Genomic DNA, 20,142 nt, shown 5'->3' on the forward strand with positions numbered 1-20,142 from the left:
GCGGGGGGGGGCTCTGTGTGTGTGTGTGTGTGTGTGTGTGTGTGTGTGTGTGCGTACTGCGTTAACAATCATCTCACGGATCGCGATCCCGCTCGTGGATCAATAAGAACCTCGTGGATCCAAACCCTTCCCGTGTCTCCGTTCCTGGCGGGCGGGGCAGGGGGCGGGGCCAAGGCTGGGGCGGGCGGGGCGGGGCCGAGCCGGGGAGGGCGGGGCCAAGGCTGGAGACAGACAGGGAGGGAAGGGGGCGGGGCCTGGCGCCCAGGATCGAGAGGGGCGGGCATCTGACTGGGGAAAGGGGGCGTGGTCTGGGTCGGGGAGGGCGTGGCCGGAGCGGGAGGGGCGGGGCCTGCTGGAGGAGCCGCGCGCGGCCCAGAGCAAGATGTCGGGCCCGGGGCTGGTGGCCGGGGACGTGGTGGTGGATGCGCTGCCCTACTTCGACCAGGGTTACGAGGCGCCGGGCGTGCGGGAGGCGGTGCGTGCGGCGGGGCTGGGGCGGTGGGAGGTGGGGCTGAGGCGGGCGGGGGGAGCCGCCCACCCCGCCTGACGGCCCGTGTGCGTTAGGCCGCGGCGCTGGTGGAGGAGGAGACGCGGCGGTACCGACCGACCAAGAACTACCTGAGCTACCTGCCCGCGCACGACTACAGCGCCTTCGAGGTGAGCTGAGGCCCCTCTTGTGTCCCCTCCTATACCCCTAAACCCCTCCTGTCCCCCCCAAGCCCCTCTGGCGTCCTTCCCCCAGATCCCTGTGGTGTCTCCCCCACATCCCGACTGGATCCCCCCTCCCTGTGCCTTCCCCCCAGACGGAGATCATGCGGAACGAGTTCGAGCGCCTGGCGGCCCGGCAGCCCCTGGAGCTGCTCAGCATGAAGAGGTGAGTGAGTGGTGGCTGCCCTAGGTGAGCGGTGCTGGCACAGGAGCCGTTCCCGGGTGGGTGGTGGCCCCCAGGTGAGCGGTGCCCGTTGCAGGTACGAGCTGCCAGCCCCCTCCTCGGGGCAGAAGAACGACATCACGGCGTGGCAGGAGTGCGTGAACAACTCCATGGCCCAGCTGGAGCACCAGGCCGTGCGCATCGAGAACCTGGAGCTCATGTCCCAGCACGGCTGCAACGCCTGGAAGGTGTACAATGAGTAAGGCCCTCGGCTGAGTCCAGTCCTGAGCTGGACTGCTGTGTGTTTGTCGTGTTTTCCTGTGTGAGTCCAGCAGGGGCTTTGGAACATAATCTGGAATAGCTTTGGAACGTAATCTCCCTGTGAGAGAGCTGTGAGAGCAAGAGGAGGCTGATCTGAGGGAGAAGCAGCCCTGTCTGTGGGCAAGGAACAGCCCACGTTTTGATACATCCCCATCTTGAGTTTTCTGACTATTTGTGATAATGGACTTTAAACTGAGGAGAACTAAAGGGACTAAAGACAGCCTGAGAAAGAATAATTCAGTGGTGGAAATAAAGATGAACTTACCCAGCCTGGAGCATAATCAAGCTGCTGCAAAAGCAAAAAAAAAAGTTTCAGGGCGTATTGCTGCAGGAAACAGCAGGGCTGTTTCAGGCAGAGAATGTTAATATTTGTTTTTGAGAAGGGTTGGCTGAGCTTTAGATGAAGGAATAGGCAAAAGGAATGCAAAACCCAGCTCTGAGAGAAGGCAAAGGGTTGCTTAGCTCAGGAGAGGGGGAGCAGGTAGAGGGTATGTTATCCAGAGCAATGTGTTTGGGTAGCATTGGGTTGTTGTATCCTTAACTCTGGAGGGTTAAATGTCAGGTTCAATGACATTTTAACTCAGCAATTGTGCATTCTTCTAATGCTTTGCTTGCATTCTGCCATCAGACACCTGGTTCATATGATAGAACAAGCCCAGAAAGAGCTCCAGAAGTTGAGGTGAGTCATTCATGTTTCCATGTTGAAATTGGATTCATACTGAAATTCTTCTCCCAAGCTCTACAGAGGCTGCTGCCATTGTCATAGGAAAAAAAGACTCAGTAATAGCAATAATTAACAAAAGTGACCCTGCCCTCGCCAAGCAGTTACATTGATAACTGCGATTTATCCCTCTGCATGTTGTCAATGGCTGCAAGAGTGTTTTCTGGTAGCACCTCTAAGGATTAATATATTTGGAAATTAGCAACAGATGCTACAGATTTTAAAGAAATGAGGGAAAAAAAAACTACACAGATCTTTCTCTCCCCAGGAAAAACATCCAGGATCTGAACTGGCAAAGAAAGAATATGCAGCTCACAGCTGGGGCCAAGCTCCGGGAGATGGAATCCACGTGAGTGTCAAGAAGTCTTCTGTTAAACCTTGTGGTGTCTCTCTGCTTTCTTAGTTGTCTTTGATTTTTAAACCAGGGGACTGTTAAAAAGCACTTAAAGGCTTCTTTTTTATTTCCTTTCCCTTCCAGGTGGGTGTCTCTTGTCAGTAAAAATTACGAGATCGAACGAACGATTGTGCAGCTGGAAAATGAAATCTCCCAGATCAAACAGCAGCACGGGGAAGCAAACAAGGAGAATATCCAGCAGGACTTCCAGTGACTTCATCCTGACCGTCTCACTGCAACATGGGTTAAAAAAACCCCACAGTACAGGAACTTTGGAGATGCTGTGGTTGGTGTTGACCTCACACAACTGCCAAAAACACAGCGTCTCCAAAGTTTCTGTTCTCATTGTTTCTTTCCCTTGTTTTCAATTCTAGGAGGAGGTAGGGTGGACTCAAAGTGTCCCATTCAAATGTATTATAGGCAAAGTTAAATGTACTGTGAATTGCTTCAGTGTTTATATGCCCAGAGCAGGAGCTCTTCAAAAAACCTTTCCATGTTTTTGCGTTTTCCCCGTGCTTTTAATAAATCTCAGTTTGCTATTTGTGTGTGGTTTGTGCTCCACGTTCCAAGGCGGCCTGAGAGCTGCGGAGTTAGGGGGCTGTGCCAGGGGAACCCCCACATCGCCCTAGGGGTGGGTGGGTGAGTGGGTGGGAACTGGAATTTGGGGTCAGTGGGAATGGGCCAAGTCAGGCAGGGGCTCTGTTCCCTATCCTGGTCCATCATTCCCCATCCTAGTGCTCTGTTCCCTATCCCGCTCCATTATCCCCTATTCCCGGTGCTCTCTTCCCTATCCCGGTCCATCATTCCCTGTCCCGGTCCATCATTCCCTATCCCCGGTCCATCATTCCCTGGCCCGGTCCATCATTCCCTATCCCTGTTCCCGCTCTCCCGGGGGCGCTCCCCGTGGGCGTGGCTCTCCCTTTGCTGGCCCCGCCTCCCATCACCGATTGGCTGCGAGACCGCACCACACCCTGCCCGCCCATCGTGACGTCACCGCCCGTCTCCCACCCCCTCCCGTCCGCGTCCCCGCGGCCGCGGGAGCGCGCGCGGGGGGGCGGGGCGCGCGCGCGCGTGCGCGGCGGTGACGCGCGGTGACGCGGAGCGTGCGCGGAGCGGGGGTCGGGTTCAAAGGAGGAAACATGGCGGAAAACAAAGGAGGCGGCGGCGGAGGGGACGCGGCCGCCGAGGCCGCGCCGGGCGGCGGGGGGGGCCCGGACCCGCCCTGCGCCTCCCCGTCCGCCGCCGCGCCGCCCGAGGAGCGCGACAGCCCCGGCGCGGCCGCGGCCGAGCGCGGCGCCGGCGAGGCCGAGGCGGAGGCGGCGGCGGGGCCCGGCGCGGCGGCGGGGCCCGGCCCCAGCCCGGTGCCGCCGCTGACGCCCGCGGCGCCGGGGCCCTTCTCGCTGCTCGACACGTGCGCCGTGTGCGCGCAGAGCCTGCAGAGCCGGCGGGAGGCAGAGCCCAAGCTGCTGCCCTGCCTGCACTCCTTCTGCCGCCGCTGCCTGCCCGAGCCCGAGCGCCAGCTCACCGTGCCCGTGCCCGGCGGGGCCAACGGCGACGTGCAGCAAGGTGAGAGCACCGCGGGGGCTTTCCCTGCGCGGAGCGCCCCGCCGGCAGCGCCTCGTCCCGGCAGCGAGCGCGGGGTTGTCCCGGCCCCGGCGCGGGCAGGAGCTGCTGGTGCCCCGGGGATGCCCGGGGGGTGCTCCGCGTTCCATGGGTTTTCAACGCGCGTGGAAGGAATGGAGCTGTTGGACGGGGCGCAGAGGAGGAACCGGGGTGATCAGAGGGATGTGGAGCAGCTCTGCTGTGGGGAAAGGTTGGAGAATTGGGGTTGTTCAGCCTGGAGGAGAGAAGGCTCCGGGGACACCTTATTGCAGCCCTCTGGTACCTGAAGGGGTGCTCTGTAAGAGTACTCGAACGAGTACTTTAATAAGAAAGGTGGGGACAGACTTCTTATCAGAGCCTGTTGTGACAGCACAGGGGACAGTGGCTTTAAACTGGAGGATGATCTGTTCAGATTAGATTTAAGGAAGAAGTGTTTTACAGCGAGGGTGTTAAAACACTGGCACAGGGTGCCCAGAGAGGTGGTGGATGCCCCAGCCCTGGAATCATTCAGGGTCAGACTGGACCGGGCTCTGAGCAACCTGTTGGAGATCCCTGCTCGTTCCTGGGGGGTCGGACTGGATGAATTTTAAAGGCTCCTTCCAACCCAAACTATTCTGTTTTGGCTCTCAGGCAGGGACTGGGCAGCCTCAGTTCTGCAGCAGTGAGGTAAAACATGTCTAATTAACACCAAACTCACTGTTGTTACAGTGTCACCTGCCCAGATGGGAACAGTGTGTCCACTGCACCTGCTTTGCCGTGTCTGAGATAAAACCTTGCAGAGCTGTTTGCCTCTTGAGTTGCTTATTCCCTGCCCAACTTGTGCCAGGGAATGAGAGTACCCTGCTCCTTCCAGGTGTTCCTATCAAAATCACAGCACGAGTTTGTTTTTTTATTATAATTATTATACGTTCAGGGATGGAATTGAAAAGCTTCTGGAGCTGTAGATGGGATGACTCACGTGCTGTGGTGTACAGACCAATTTAGGGCCTTGGTAAGTGGTTTTACAGGTCTTAAATTGGACCCTCTGGTCAAAGAGACCTTGTTTGGTGACATCTTTGGACTCAAGTGTTTCCTGTGTGGCACAGTGAAGGAATTAAAATCTGACTTGGTAGTGATTCGCTCATCCAAACTGTTCAGAAGTTCATCTAAGATGTGCTCTCAGAAAATTCATTAGTTTTAAAAAGATGATTAAATATGGTTTGTAAATACACTCACTAAAGCACTGAGATGGTCTTGTGGTCCATCCTTTTAAATTCCAGGTTTTGCATTATATCATAGAATCAGAGAATGGTTTAGGTTGGAAGGGGCCTTAAAGATCATTTTGTCCACACCCCCTGCCACGAGCAGGGACACCTTCCACTAGCCCAGGTTGCTCCAAGCCCTGTCCAACCTGGCCTTGGACACTTCCAGGGCTGGGGCAGCCACAGCTCCTCTGGGCAACCTGTGCCAGGGCCTGCCCACCCTCACAGGGAAGTGATTTGCTGGTGGAAAACACAGAACTTGGCGAGCTGGGTCCATTTTATTAGCAATTACAGGATTATCCGTGTCCTGCTGTGGGACACAGGTGTGGGAGCAACACGAGGTGCAGCTCCTGCACTGTGTATAGACTGGAATATCACTTCTTGTAGTGCATGTTTTAGGAGTGCTTGTTGGTTTGCTTTGGTGTAGGAAGAGTTCATCTTTGGATTGCTGCAGCAGAAAGTTTCAGATGATGTGAGTAAGATGTGGGGTCTGGAGCATCTCTGTTGTGAGGAGAGACCGTGGGAGCTGGGCCTGGTTAGTCTGGTAGAGACTGAGAAGGGATCTCATTAATGCACATAAATATCTGCCAGGGGTGTCAGGGGATGGTGCCAGACTCTTTTCGGTGACAGGACGGGGAGCAATGGCCATAAACTAAAAAACAAGTGCCACCTCAACACAAGGAAGAACTTCTTTCCATGGAGGTGGCAGAGCACTGGAACAGCTGCCCAGGGAAGGTGTGGACTCTCCCTCTCTGGAGACATTCCAGACCCACCTGGATGAGTTCCTGTGTCACCTGCTGTGGGTGACCCTGCCTTGGCAGGGGGATGGACTGGACGATCTCCAGAGGTCCTTCCCAACCCCAGCTATTCTGGGATTCCGTGTAGGGCCTGGGAGAGTGTCCTGGTAAGGATGTGTGTGATCCATCTGCAGAGATCCATTCCTGCCTGGACACAGGAATTGGCCAGCAGGTCAGTAAAGAGCCAGCCATGGACCAGCAAACGGACTTTTGTGGACAGTTCTCTCTGCACTTTGTGAGTGGAATCAGTTGAGTAACACACGAGACAGTTACCAGTAAATCAGATAGAAAATGGGCATTCTCAGCCTACAGAGAAGTACCACAGTGCTTAGTCATGCAGGTTCGTTCCCTGTTTTGGTAGTCACCAAGTGTTACTTCCACTTCTGCTGTTTCTCTGGTCTCTCTCACCAAGAGCAGGTGCTTTTCTTGAAGGAAGAGTTAATGAGAAGTGGTACCTGGAGCTCTACCTGAAGCAGGTTACACTTTACTGCTACAGGTTGGTTCATATCTGTTGCACTGGTGAAATCATTGGGTTTGCTCCTGTTTGCGTATTTGTTGGGAGAAAAAAAATAGAAGTTTCCTGTTCTATGTATTTTAAACATATATATTCTTCTGTGCTGTTTGTTCAACATAAAAAAATAGCATCTCATATTCAGTTTAATGTCTTAATTGGTCATTGGAATGCGAGTTTTATTTGGTGGATAGGATGATTTCTTAATGCCTGGTATTTCACCTGCCCAACTGGGCTCTTACTTTCAGACTGAAAAGGTTACAAGGAAATGTATTTCTATCCCAGTATTCTGAAAAATGCTTATTTCTAAGTTAGAATTACAGAGACTGTAAAACAACTTTGCCTGCTCCTGGAAGATACTTTGTTTTGTGGTTTCACTGCCTGGCTGAGATATTTACAATCTCTCTTAAGAAGATTACCTCAGTACAGAGAATGCGTGGCTCTTCCAGCTCTTTGGGAATGTCGCTTTTCATTAGGCTGAAAAACTAAACAAGAGTTGCAGGATGCTTTCAGAGAGCCAAGGGGGAACATCCACGGTTTGGTTGTGTGTGTAAACTGAGGAACAACACGTTTACTACTCCGTGCTGTGATGTGTGGTACCATGAATTAGTTGGATATGCTGAATTCAAGTCCCAAACCCAGCGTTTGTGTGTTTAGAAACCGTGTATTAATCACATCTGAGGTTATGCAGTATCTGTTTTTAATTCACTCTGAAAGGGGGACATCAATGATGGACATCAATGGGTGTGAGAATGTGACGTGTCCCTTACACCGAGTCTGGTGGTAGTTCCTGCATTTTCAGTCTAGAAGAATAATGAAAATTCCTGCTTCAGACAGACCTTTTAAGCTGTGTAAATGCAGCATCTTAATTCCAGTGGATGTGAGTACTCATCACTTACAGAACTGGTAAAAAGCAATATGTGCTTCGCCATTGCCTCGGACGTGAAGCAAAAAGCTTTAATTGAAATGCTGGGAAGGGCAAGTTGCTTTAATTGAAAACTGCTAGAGACAAGTTGCAATAATTAAAGAATCGTTAAAGAGAAGATGGTTAATTAAGAAGAGTATTTTTAATTTAAAAAACTGTTATATGGTAAGGGCTTCAGCTGACCTCGCCCTCCCAAGGCAGGTCTAGCAGGCGAAGTTTGCTCCTCCACTCCAAGGCAGTGCTGAGCCCATCCTGGTGGGAACCCCTGTCCTGTGCTTCTGGTAATTTCTCTTGGCTTTTCCTCCTTTTCTATTTCCCTTCTTTCCCTCCTCTCTTTTTGTTTTGGGAAATAAAGCTGAATTATTATTTTGCGATCCAACATCTGGCCTCGTTTGTGCCAGGAATTTTCAAACTTAACTCCTCTCTGCGTTTCTGGATCGAGGCAAACTTTGCCTCTCTGCACCGAGTGGGTTGGAACAATCACCTGAACTCTCTTGATTGTTTGGTTTTCTCTTGTGTTAATAAGTGAGGGTCATGAAGCTGAGCTGGAGCCCAGCACCAGTCCTGAAAAATGGTCAGTTCCTATTCTGGGCTTCCTAAAAATCTTGTTGTGAAACTTAAATTTCAGTCTAAATTAACAGTGCATTTTAAAGAATTTTGGTCTGAGAACATTCAGGCATATTTTATTTTTGTAGGAATTAATGTCTGTGACTGCTATGAATTGTGTTTTCTTATTAAATATAATGTATTGTACAGTTGTGATTTAAGCAAGGATTGTTCAGAAAAAAGTGCTGAGTTAGAAGTGGGCCTTGAAAGAAGTTAATTTTTTTTAAAATGTATTTTTATTCTGACGGGTTTCAATCTGATTGTTTCACTGCCTTGACCTGTGAGGGGTTAAATCAAGGTCTAATCACTGAATTAGAGCAGGGTTTTGATGTATGGCTGTGCAGAAACTGCTGGACCCTTGCAGTGCTGAGAGAAGTAAATATTCTGCACGTGTAGGAACTGTTATTGGTGTTCTCACCCAATAAATGAGACCTGGCAGAGAGTCATTCCTGAGAGGGCTGATAATGTGCCAAGTTTGAACTTAAGACGGAAGCTGGAGTTATTAAATTGCAAGAGTGTTTGCAAATATTTCCTGAACTGCGAAGTTTTATCATCATTGTAACAATGTAAACATCTGACAGGACTTTAATTATCCCCTGTTCACATGGACACTCTGTGTGTGGAATCAGCCTGGCACATTGCAACTAAAACAAACCTGCCTGTGAGACCACGTGTCTAAAATAACCTTGGTCAGCACAATTGGGATTGTGGAAGATGGGTCGCTTAATGGTCAGAGGGTGACGTGGCAGAGTTTACTAATTGATGTCTCCTGTGTTTCAAGAGAATTTTAAAAGCCATTTGTTCAGGACGAGTGGGATGGCAGGGCCAGGTGTGTCCAGCTCCACCTCCTGCTGGGAGCCGGTCTGGTGAGAGGAGGATCCTCAGGGAGCCTTGTCCAGGTGTGTGGGGGCTGTGCTGGGGTGGCAGCAGCACAAGGAGCCTCTGCTGCGGTGTTTGACCATCCTCCTGTAACACAGGAAAGATTTACTGCCTTGTTCCTGCTTGTACTGTCAGTGCTTTTGTGGAGCTGACGTTGAAGGAGCTGGATCTTGTGAAAATAGGAATTTTACTATGTAAGTGGAGATATTTAGGAATGCAGGTGTTTGGGTTCAGTACCTCTGGTTTGATCCTATGAGACTGAAAGTGCAGAGAATCAAATCTTTCCCCTTCCATCTCTGTAGCTCTCAAGCATCCTTAAAATTTGGGAGTATGTTGGTGTAGTTGGGATGAATATGTCAGCCTGGAGAAATGAATTCTGAGCAAGTTCTGAATAATTTTCCTACAGAAACTAGTTCAAGATGAAACCTGTTGAAAAAAGCTACCTGTTTGGAGATGCATGCAAATAGCCCTCAGAGGAGCATAATTAGCCTTGAGGAATTTTAAACATAAATATGTACAAGATATTCTCAGAGTTATGAGTTGCAATTAATAAAAGTATTTGTGTTGCAGCTGGAGTTGGGAGCGGTAGATCAAAAGCATCTTCCATTTGAAATACCTGAAGTTCTTTGCAGTGTTCCATTGTGATTTGCTGCTGGGTTATGATGGAGGGGCTTTTCAGCAGCCTGCCTGTTTTCACAAAAACAAAACTACCTTTTATCCTCAATTTACTGGAGAGTTTCGTGCTCTCTGCCGTCCTTTGATGTCTTGTGGTCTGGTTGAGCGTGCTTTATCTAAATCATAAGCAGTTAAAAGGATTACAGGGATGCTACTCTCATTAGTGTTCTTAAAAGCTTTGACAAATAAGAGGATCTGATGTGCAATGTAAGGAGATGCGAGTGTAGCAGTTGTATAACTATCAACGTGTGTAGGAAAATTTGGGTTCTTGCATCTCTTTGCTCTGACAAAACCCTTCGCCTTTGTGTTGGTTCTCAGCTCCAAAGAGCATCCCAGGTGAATGGCTCTGTCTGCCCCTGTCAGGAGGTGTTCCAAGGAATTTGGGAGTCCTTTCTCCCTCGTTCCAGGCTGTGGGAGAGCTCTGGTAGGGAGGGGAATGGCTCAGGATGTGAGAAAGTGAAACCCCTCTCCCTCTGAGGGGGGTTGGCAATGCAAGGTGGGGTTCTCCTGCCTGCTGGGTTGGTGACTCTCAATCCAGATTTCCAGGTAAGAAGCTCTTCCTGCTTCTCACTTCAGTCAGCTTTAGGAAACTCCATTTAGGCTACGTGTTGTGGTTGTAGCAGCAGATGGGAGGCAGGGAATGTGTATATTTGAAAACATTTTTGCTCTTCTGGAGCGAACTGTCTGAGAAAAAGCAGAGCTCGTTCTGAACCACATCATGAATTCTTCTTTTTTCAGCACCTACTCTATAACTGTGTTCCTGCAGTTAATGCTGAGGGCAGTATTTTGGTGACACTGTGAGAAAGGAACTGCTGTACAGAATGTTTTAGACCCCCAGTGCAAAGTTTCACGTGGTGTGGTCGGAACTTCCCGAAAGAAACTTCCCTTTTCTCAGCTCTTCGCTCCAGTTCTGCTCCTGAGCTCTGGAGCATCGATTTGTGGCTTCAGAGGAATATGAAAACATCTGTGAGGACGTTGGAAATCCTGATGGTAATAAGTAGGACTGGGGGGAGATCATAAATTAGTCTGACCTTCATAATTTATATGAATGTGTCTAGTTCTAATTCAGCTGCAATTTAGAAAAAAAAAAAATATTGATCTTATGCTGATATGTTCCTTGGAAGGGGTTACTTGGCTTTTTGGAAAGCAGAGTTACGGTGGAAATGTGTGTACCAGGACTAACGTGTTTGATTTGTTTGATGCAGAAAAACAATGTAGTAAGTTCTTCTGGAATATAAAAACAGCGATACTTTCATATTTGCTTTTATTTTCTCATATAAGAATTTTTTTAATAGAAACTGGTAGTGAAACCTTGTTTTTTTCATAGGTTATATAAGCATTTGACTCTTAGTTTGTCCTAAAACACATTCTTACTAAATTTTTACAATAAACTTTGTTAGCTTATAAACTGTCTCAAGTTTTGACAGGTGAGGATTTTTTTCTTTGATGTAAGCATTATTTCAGTATGATTTTCTCTACTTTTCCCTCCCTCACTCACAAAATCAACCACATCTCTATCTTGTCAGTGCTGCAGTTCAGTTTCTAGTATAAAAGGTGATGCAGTAATTGTTTTAGAGTAGATTAAAAGACCAGGATATGAGGTGTTTAGTGGATTCCATCTTTTCATTCATTTGTCTGCTTAAAAACCAACCCCAAACTTGCCTTGCAGGAAGGGCTTTGCATCTGTGGAATTTGACTTGTTGCTGTGTGAAGATTGGAGATCTTGGGCTTGCTCTGTTTTGTTGTTTTCTTACGATATTTCGTGTCTTTGACCCAAGGCAGCACTAAAATAAGGTTTAGTTGGGGTCTGGTTGAGGTGGAGCAGTTTTAGTGGTAAATATCTGAGATTTTTGCTCTGTAAGAATATATACATCAGCTCCTAGGTGGCTTTCATCCAGGAATTCCTAAAGGATTTTGTCTCTAAGAAAACCTCAAGTTTCTTCATACAGGGGAGGCTTCATTGAGTGTGTGAAAGCTTTTGTACACTTTGATGCTGCAATATTGGTTATTTTTCACATCCTGCTCTTGAGATGTGTTCAGTTTGATGAGACAGGGAATTTTTAGTTGGATTATTGTTGCTCTGCAGTGAATCTCCTGTGTTCTGAAGCCATCATTAATTTCAGCACTTGACAAAATGAATGCTACTTCACTACTAATGTAATTAAACTCTCTGAAATAAGTCCTGCTGTCCTAATTGAATATCCACAAAGGAGCTGAGCATGACTTAATTACACTTCTCAAAGTTGGTTCGGGTGTTTCAGTGTATAAAAATATTTCCAATGGCTTGGAAATCTTCTCCTTGAGAATTATATTCTCAATAAATTGTACAGGAATTTGATTTAAGATCAAATGACACTTCTGTGAAGCAAGTATGAACCATTACCTTGGTGATAAATAGGTTTTCAAACCTTCATGTAGGTTGTTCATAGACACCTTTAAATATCAGTTTGCTTCATGTAGTAACTTTTTTTGCAGCTCTGCTGAGGACATAAAACTAAGTTAGTGATCACAGAGGATAACGAAGCAAGGTAGTAGAATTTTATTGCTGCATCTGCCTCCCTGACCTCATGGAAATAGGTTATATTAGAAATCTTCCTCTGGAAGAACACTGGGACTGCCATGGCATTTTCAGGAACATCACTAAGTCACCCCAAATCTCTGGGCACACCCCTCTTAATGCTTGTCTTGAGACAGGCCGGACCACAGACTGTCACAACAAATAATTAACAAGTGTTAGCTTTGCAATCTGAATTAAATATTTGCTTGGAGAGAACAAATGGCTAAAAATATGCATTTTTTTTGGGGGGGGGGGGGGGGAGGAGAAATAAACAGGAAAAACTGAGTATGATGTTGAAATCATCACAGCTTCATTCTGGGTGAGGGATCCTTTCCTGGAGAGGGGGGTGGGTTTCGTTGAGTGGTGTATTTTTGGGGATTGAAACCTGTTACAGCCTGGTGGTTAAGAGCAATGTCAGCTGTGAAATCTGTCGTGAAAGGATCAGTCTGAGGGGTTTTGTGTTCGTTCTTGTCACCTTTGCCTGTTGCAGTGGGGGTGATCCGGTGCCCGATCTGCCGCCAGGAGTGCCGGCAGATAGACCTGGTGGACAACTACTTTGTGAAGGACACCTCGGAGACGCCGAGCAGCTCTGACGAGAAATCTGAGCAGGTATGAGGTTGACCTCTCCTCAGATTCACGTTTTATTCCTGGTAGTGCCTGGTGGTGCTTCCCCAGCACAACGAGCGTGTATTCCCTTGGCAGGTGTGCACGAGCTGCGAGGACAACGCCAGTGCCGTGGGGTTCTGTGTGGAGTGTGGGGAATGGCTGTGCAAGACCTGCATAGAGGCTCACCAGAGAGTCAAATTCACGAAAGACCACATGATCAGGAAAAAAGAGGACGTGTCTTCAGGTGAGTGTTTGGGTTTTGCTTTGCCCTGCCCCTTATTAACGGTGTTTTGGCACTGAAAGTGAAAAGAGAGAGGGAGAGGAGGATTTAGGTAACAACCAGCTGTGTGTGGCTTTTCCCAAGGATTTGGGAAAAAGTTTAGTAAAAAGTTACCAGTGCAAAATTAGTAGGTCTAAACCTTAAATTATTAGCTGAGTTATCAGTTCATACTTTGCACAGTTTCATGTCCAATGGAAAAAATGCTTTTAAGTGTAGAAGCCAAGGGAGTGCAGCCTTTGGAAAGGATTTAGATCCAGTCTCAATAATCCTGTTTAGCAGAACAAGTAACTAAATGAAGGGGTTGGAATCTGGAGAGCACTGACATATTGATAATCCTATCCATTGGGAAGGAAATTAAATTACATGTTTTGCTGTATTTTGTTCTAAGGAGCAATTACAGCTCTCCCAGTGGACAAGTATATACAGATAAGCTTAGAGTCATATTCAGTATGATCCTGTTGTATTGATATTGCTGAGCAAATGTGGAATTCGAGTTTATTTTAGGTTTAATCTCCCAGTTGGGAAAATTTAACGTGAGAAGTGTGTGTAGAATTTGTTCAGACTTTATTAGAAGTTAATTCTTAAACTGTTGTTTTGTTATATGTGATTTGTAGCCTACAGAAAATGTTCTCAAAACAGGTCCAGGGAATATGGATTTTAGCTTAGAAAATTTGGGTTGTAAATGGGTTAAAAGTTCTGTAGGTTCTCCATAATCTGGATGTATATGAAGAATGATCATATTGAGGAAGAGAGATCTTGACTTTGCTCACTCTCTCCATTGAAAATGGATTAAGACCTTCATGATTACTTTTTGTATCCTTTCAAAGGAGCAAACACTGCTTTTCTTTCTGCCAGCACTTGTCAAAATCATATTAATGTTAAAAACTTTGCTGTTGAGCTTAGTTCTTTTAGACAAGGGGTTTTTTTTCACTTGTTTTAGCAAACAAACTTCACTTTGGGAGAGGCTTCTCTGTATGTCTCAATGAATATCTTTTTAAAGGAAATATTACCCATTAAAGCTTAAATATATTAAATCTCTAGATGAGAAACCCTTAAATCAAATTACAGGGCCTGACAAAGAATTACTGATGTTTTTCCAAGGAGTGCTAAATTATGACTAAGGTGATATTATAGCTCAGCTTTCCCTTTGATAACCTGACTGGGAAGGTGCTGAAAAATGACTTCCAATAAAATAAACTTTCCATCAGAAATTTTATTTATCATAGTTATGGGGAAGGGCTGGTCATTATTTTTTATTCTTCTTGGACTCAAAGATGTGCCCTGGAGACTTTAAATTTTTCTTAATGAGTGCCAACTGGAAATTCATCAGCTCTCTTTCTTCACAATAATTTGCATGATATAACAAGCTTCAGAAACATTGGAGACTGAGGAAGACCATCCATGTTTTAAACCCTACCTGCTGTATCTTCCCAGGGCTGCTTTCCTCTTTGCTAAGCTCAAAATATCTTTTAGAAAACCGTGCAGCACCTTTTAGTAAACTCAGAGCTATTTTTGGACACCGTTATTTGCTCAAGTGGAAAATTGAAGCAGTTTAGGTGGGGTTTTAAGTAGCTCCTGACAGACAGTGTTTGCTTTGCAGTTACCTCTTGGTTGTGTTTGACTTAATGGGATGTGTAAAGGGATAATTTAGAACACCTATGGGTGTTTGACAGTTTATTTGAGGGTGGGATCCATCCTTGATTGTGCCAGAGCTGAAATCCCATGGAATGAAATCTTTAACCACGTGTACACCTGGTGTTTGTGTGCAGTTCTGCGTTCTTACAGGTGTCAGTGCCTTTTGGGTGCTGGGGAGAGGAATTCCTTCTGCTCCTTGAATAAAGTGGAAACAGCTGGCACTGTAAATCAGGAAATCCTTAAGGTTGCAAAAGACCTCAAAGGTCATCCAGTCCAAGCACTGACCTAAGGTATTCACAGGACCTTTAGGCTGAGAACAGGTCTGGAGTTGTAAGTTTGTGGTTGTTACTTAGCTTGGGATTTAGTTGTTTTGCCCTTCAGATTGTCCAACTTTTATTTTAAAACACACAAATGGTTTATTTTTAAAAACAGAGGCCGTGGGAGCATCTGGTCAACGTCCTGTTTTCTGTCCTGTGCACAAACAAGAGCAGTTAAAGCTTTTCTGTGAAACCTGTGACAGGCTGACGTGCAGAGACTGTCAGTTACTGGAGCACAAAGAACACAGGTACAGATATTCCCATGTCTTCATTCCTGTGCTGTGCTGTCTCAGAGGATGAAATGGCACTGGTGCAAACCAGTGGTGTCGTAAATACCCTTGCATTTACTCCTTGTTGGACTGAAACGATCCCTCGCCAAGGGAAAACGTGTGGACCGTGACTTGAAGTGATCAGTTGGTCGAGCTTTGTCAAACCTCTTTAAGATCAGATTCGAAACGACATGGGCTGAGGAGATTTGGTGTGGTTAAGGTGTGAACTTTCCCAGTGCTGTCACTCAGCTCAGGACTTGAATGGAAATTCCTGCAGCCCTGAGCAGCTGGTGCTGTGAAGGAGCAAAAGCGATACAGTGAGTCACGGCTGAGGTCATTTTTTGAAAGGGCATATTTTATTGTGCAGTGGTCTTTCAGTGCAGGGGAATTTCGTAAAGGAAAGTCTAAATTTTTCCTCACAGATGAATATATTCTTCTATTACGGAGGGTTGGTTTTAGTTGGTCAAAAGTTGTCGCCCCGTTCCAGATGAAAAGAGATGCTGAGTCTGACTCTGCTGCCCGAAAAAGTTGGAACCTCTTAGGATACATTAAAACTTCCTGCTCTTTAGGAGCTCTGTCCTATAGTTGTTTGAATGTCTGAACAAGTGTTTTTCAGTGTTATAATAGAGAATCTGGAGATAAATTCATATTTATCAGCCACAGCACCACTGCTTTTTCTAGTCAGGCTACAAATGAGTCTTCTCTGTAAAGGTGCAACATTGAATTTAGTGTTGTTTTTCCCAGAGTAGTTGATTATTCCCAGACTGCTACAGCAGCCTGTGGAGAACTTTTGCTTTTGAAATTAATACTATTAAAATATTAACAACCTCAAATGTTCCTGCTCTGTTCTTTCACAGGCTTGATCCTAAATATCCTGGAAGACACCCTTGTCACAAAGTGTGATCTTCTGGGATATGTTCACTAACTTGTTCTAGTTGGTTTCTTTGCATCTGTTTTGTGCGTGTTGCTAATGGATTAACAGATGGATCTTGTTCTTCTTACCTGTGCTCTTCCAGAAGGAGAAGAGGATCCTTTATGGGATCCTTTAATGTGTGTTTAAGTGATCAGTGCGTTTTCCTCAACAAACTCTGAGGTTCCTGTATCTCCTTGAGCTGTTATTCCATAGCTTGCTATCCTGGGAAATGATGCAGTACATCCCTGTGTGGTTGGAGTTGTTGTTTCCCACAGAGGTTCAGTTTTATGGGCGCTAGAAAAGGATTTTATCAGCACTAAAAACATTTTTCACACTGATCAGCAGATGCAGAGTCTGATTTTTCTGCGTGTTTTGTCTTTTTTTTTTTTTTTCAAAATGTTACAGTTTTACCCCTGAGTTGGGAACCCTTGGTAATTGGTGTCTTCTCTTGCCTGTTGTTCAAAAGGTACCAGTTCCTGGAAGAAGCTTTTCAGAACCAGAAGGGTGCAATTGAGAATCTTTTGGCCAAACTTCTTGAGAAGAAGAATTATGTAAATTTTGCAGCTGCCCAAGTTCAGAACAGGTAAGTTCCCCAAAAGGATTAACTGTTAACTTTGCCTCTTTACTGAATCACAGCAAGGTGAGTGATGGGATTGGAATAACACATTTGGGTTGATTCTGTGTCTTTAGTTGCATTGGACTTCATTTTCATAATGGTTTCTTATCCCCTACGAGACAGTTGGAAGTCGTTAAACAAATATCAAAGGTTGTGTCTTCTGTGGCATCTTTGAGTAGAAGCAAAGATGTGACACATTTATTACACTTTGGGGAGGGGGGAGAATAAAAAAAGGCAAGGAAACCCATCTTATGGTTTCTCCTTCATTCAGCTCTAGGTGACAGAAGGGTTGAAATACTGAAATATTTTTATGTTTCAGATGAATGCCTCTGATAACTGCACAACAAAAGCTTGGTTTGACTTTGACTAGGAAATTGTGGTTGGTTGTGGGGTTTTGTTTGGGGTTTTTTTTAGGGCAGCTGAACTTAAGATTCCCAGGGTTTGCTCAAATTCAACGTCATGTTCAGTACTGAGTGTAGAGACAGAGCACGTGATCTCTGCTGGCTTTTCACCCACTGTGGTGACGTGGTTGTGCTGCAGCTCAGGGAATTCCCCTGTGATTCTCGGGGCTTTTATGAGCCTTCTGCAACTTTCAGGTCATTTGCAAAATGACACATCATCTGGAGGTGGAAAGTACGAGGGCAGGAGGACGTGCACCACAGGTATAAGGAGAAGTTCTGGTGGAAATTTGAACTGCTTGTGGTACCATGTACATTAAAAAACTGTAAGAGAAGGTGGACATATGACAGAGGCAAATGTGTGGAGGTGGAAGCAGTGAAAGTTGAAATTTTTATGTGCTGATTTCCATGGAAGTCTTTGCACTGTCTGACAGTACATTTCTCTCTCTCTTTTTTTTTTTTTTTTTTTTTTTTAGGATAAAAGAAGTAAATGAAACTAACAAACGAGTGGAGCAGGAAATCAAAGTGGCAATATTCACCCTCATCAATGAAATCAATAAAAAGGGAAAATCTCTCTTACAGCACCTCGAGGTACAGTTAAGGGAACGAGGAGTGTTCGGTTTCCAGTCCCCTCTTAAGAACCCCCACGTTTGAAAACAGTTTGTGTGACGTGACTGCAGGTGTTGCAATGCTAATATTGCCTCTGAGCAGTGTGTTGGAGTTAAACCTCTTGTTTATCCTTTCATAAGAGCCTGTGGCTCCTTTAATGTCTGTGCCTCATATTCAAAATCAGGCTGATTGTAAAGGAGCATGTGAAAATCTCCTTTTCATGTTCTGTTTGCCATGTTTCTGTATAATAATGTAGCTCTAAGGTATGTGTAATGTAATATTTTCCTCAAATAGCTTTTTTTAAGGTTCATGTAAGAATAGACACAGCAGTCTTATGTATTTTTACATGAAGGTGTAAAGCTGGTATTTAAAGTTACAGAGATTGGAATAAAGGAGACAAAGACTTCAAGCATCCTTTCCAGATAGCACATCCTGAATAATATTTACATCCCGACTTTTATTAAAATCCATGACAATGTGACTTATTATTACTTCCTTTATCTGAGAGGAAATCCATCATAAGAAGGTAGTTAATTGCATATGGCCAGTCTGCCATGATGGGACTGAAAAATTTAAGATCAAGTGAATTACAATAGATTTTTTCTGGTTAAGGAACAATTATGTGGCAAGGAAATGGAACATTCCTGGAAGAAAAAAATAATTGGATCATGAGTAAAAGAAATAATTTAAAATTACATGAATTTTGACTTTTCTTGATTACCTAGTGTTTGTTACAAGCTAGAAAATCGCTCCCCCGGTTCTTTGTTGTGCTGCTGCGCCTTGGAAGAAATTGAGGGAGAAACTGGTCTTGTTTTAATTGCTGATAAATTTTCTGGGATGAAGCAGAGGCTCTTCTCTGAGCCCACAGTCATCCCTGCACTTTGATAGCTCTGGGAAGAAGGGTGGAAGGGAATATTAGAGAATGATTGATGGTTCTGGCACCCTGAGAGTGAGCATCAGTAAAAGCTGCATTGCTTGGGACATTTTCCTTTTGCTCCAAGAACTGGGATAGCGGTTTGCATTTTCCTCCTGAACCTGAATCCCCCACCCCGTTGTAATAAACGTTTTTGTTTCTTTGTAGAATGTAACAAAGGAGAGGCAGATGAAGTTAATACAGCAACAGAACGACATCACTGGTCTGTCACGACAAGTGAAGCACGTGATGAACTTCACGAACTGGGCGATCGCGAGTGGCAGCAGCACCGCTCTGCTCTACAGCAAACGGCTGGTGAGGGCACCCTCTGACTGTCAGCCTGGACTCTCCTGAGCTGGAAGGGATCACAGGATCATCCAGTCCACCCCTGGCCCTGCACAGACACCCCAAAATCCCACCCTGTTGCTGAGGGTGTTTTCCAGACTCTCCTGGAGCTCTGGCAGCCTTGGGGCTGTGCCCACTGCCCTGGGGAGCCTGTTCAGTGCCAACCACCCTCTGGGGGAAGAACCTTTCCCTGAGATCCAACCTGAGCCTGCCCTGACACAGCTCCAGCCATTCCCTCGAGTCCTGTCAATGGTCACAGAGAGCAGAGATTGGAGCTGTCCCTCAAGAGGAAGCTGCAGCCCCTGATGAGCTCTGACCTCAGGCTCCTCCAGCTGAAAAGGAGTGACCTCAGCACACCAAGTGACCTCAGACACTCCTTATATGGCTGTACAGACTGAGCTGTACAGTTCAGAGAATGATTAGTCAAAAAAATTCCTAAGTATTGTTGCAGCTTCACTAGATCATATCCAAGGAAGAGACAATGAGTTGTTTGTGTGTCATTTAATAAACTAAAATCCCCCTTCTGTAACAATGGGATAGATTTCCCAACTTGAACACCACTTTTCATTTCTAAGTTAAGGATTTAGGGTTATTACTGTAGAAGGAATGGGGTCACTTGAGTCACTTGAGTCATTGCATTACTATTATGATGTAACAGTGCTGCTCTGTAATCCTCAGAGTAAAAAAATGAGTTGTACAGTGGATGATTTTCCTGTGAATTGAAAACTTTCCAGGCTGTGAACCAAACTTGCTGTTGCCAGTCCTTGTTGGTGTTTCCCAACCTGGGCAAATGCACCCTCCTTACTTCTCTTCCTGCACCTCTCCTTTGTCACCAACAGTCTGCTTTTGCTTCCCATCAGATAACTTTCCAGCTGCGGCACATTCTGAAGGCGCGTTGTGATCCCGTCCCGGCTGCCAACGGAGCAATCCGCTTCCACTGTGACCCCACCTTCTGGGCCAAGAATGTGGTCAATTTAGGTGAGAAAGCTGGGGGTGTTAGTTCTGTGTCACTTGAGGAACTCAGTTGAGTTGGGGGTGCAGTACATCTGTACTGAAGAGAGTCATCTCTGTCTGTCTTGGCTTTTAAGACCGTGCAGTTCCAGTTCTTTCGCTCCTTCCTCGCTAATCATGTTTTTTAATT

The 20,142-nt window shown here is 46.0% G+C and overlaps 2 protein-coding genes across 2 annotated transcripts in view; both read left to right on the forward strand.

Moving 5' to 3' along the window:
* Positions 1-361: 361 nt before the first annotated feature.
* BCAS2 (BCAS2, pre-mRNA processing factor) lies at positions 362-2,590 on the forward strand. The gene is made up of 7 exons (XM_027897400.1): positions 362-475; positions 565-657; positions 804-874; positions 969-1,130; positions 1,821-1,871; positions 2,182-2,262; positions 2,392-2,590. Exons 1-7 carry the CDS (start codon positions 383-385, stop codon positions 2,519-2,521), a joined length of 681 nt encoding a protein of 226 aa, XP_027753201.1. The 5' UTR covers positions 362-382; the 3' UTR covers positions 2,522-2,590.
* An 856-nt stretch (positions 2,591-3,446) lies between these two features.
* Positions 3,447-20,142, forward strand: part of TRIM33 (tripartite motif containing 33) — a 29,250-nt gene continuing 12,554 nt past the window's right edge. The window contains exons 1-8 of the mRNA XM_027897393.1: positions 3,447-3,873; positions 12,591-12,709; positions 12,803-12,950; positions 15,054-15,186; positions 16,587-16,703; positions 17,611-17,725; positions 18,825-18,971; positions 19,862-19,979. Coding sequence (XP_027753194.1) covers positions 3,447-3,873; positions 12,591-12,709; positions 12,803-12,950; positions 15,054-15,186; positions 16,587-16,703; positions 17,611-17,725; positions 18,825-18,971; positions 19,862-19,979 — 1,324 coding nt within the window. The remainder of the gene's footprint in view (positions 3,874-12,590; positions 12,710-12,802; positions 12,951-15,053; positions 15,187-16,586; positions 16,704-17,610; positions 17,726-18,824; positions 18,972-19,861; positions 19,980-20,142) is intronic.

Source organism: Empidonax traillii, unplaced genomic scaffold, assembly GCF_003031625.1.
Source record: "Empidonax traillii isolate 1590-97213 ecotype Southwest subspecies unplaced genomic scaffold, ASM303162v1 scaffold541:size654180, whole genome shotgun sequence".
In the NCBI taxonomy this organism is placed as follows: Eukaryota; Metazoa; Chordata; class Aves; order Passeriformes; family Tyrannidae; genus Empidonax; species Empidonax traillii.

Excerpts from the sequence above, each read along its gene's own strand:
- BCAS2 (XM_027897400.1), top strand. The coding sequence starts at position 383 with ATGTCGGGCCCGGGGCTGGTGGCCGGGGACGTGGTGGTGGATGCGCTG. Across the intron at positions 658-803 it reads ACGACTACAGCGCCTTCGAG|ACGGAGATCATGCGGAACGA; the intron begins GTGAGCTGAGGC and ends CCTTCCCCCCAG. Across the intron at positions 1,872-2,181 it reads AAAGAGCTCCAGAAGTTGAG|GAAAAACATCCAGGATCTGA; the intron begins GTGAGTCATTCA and ends TTCTCTCCCCAG.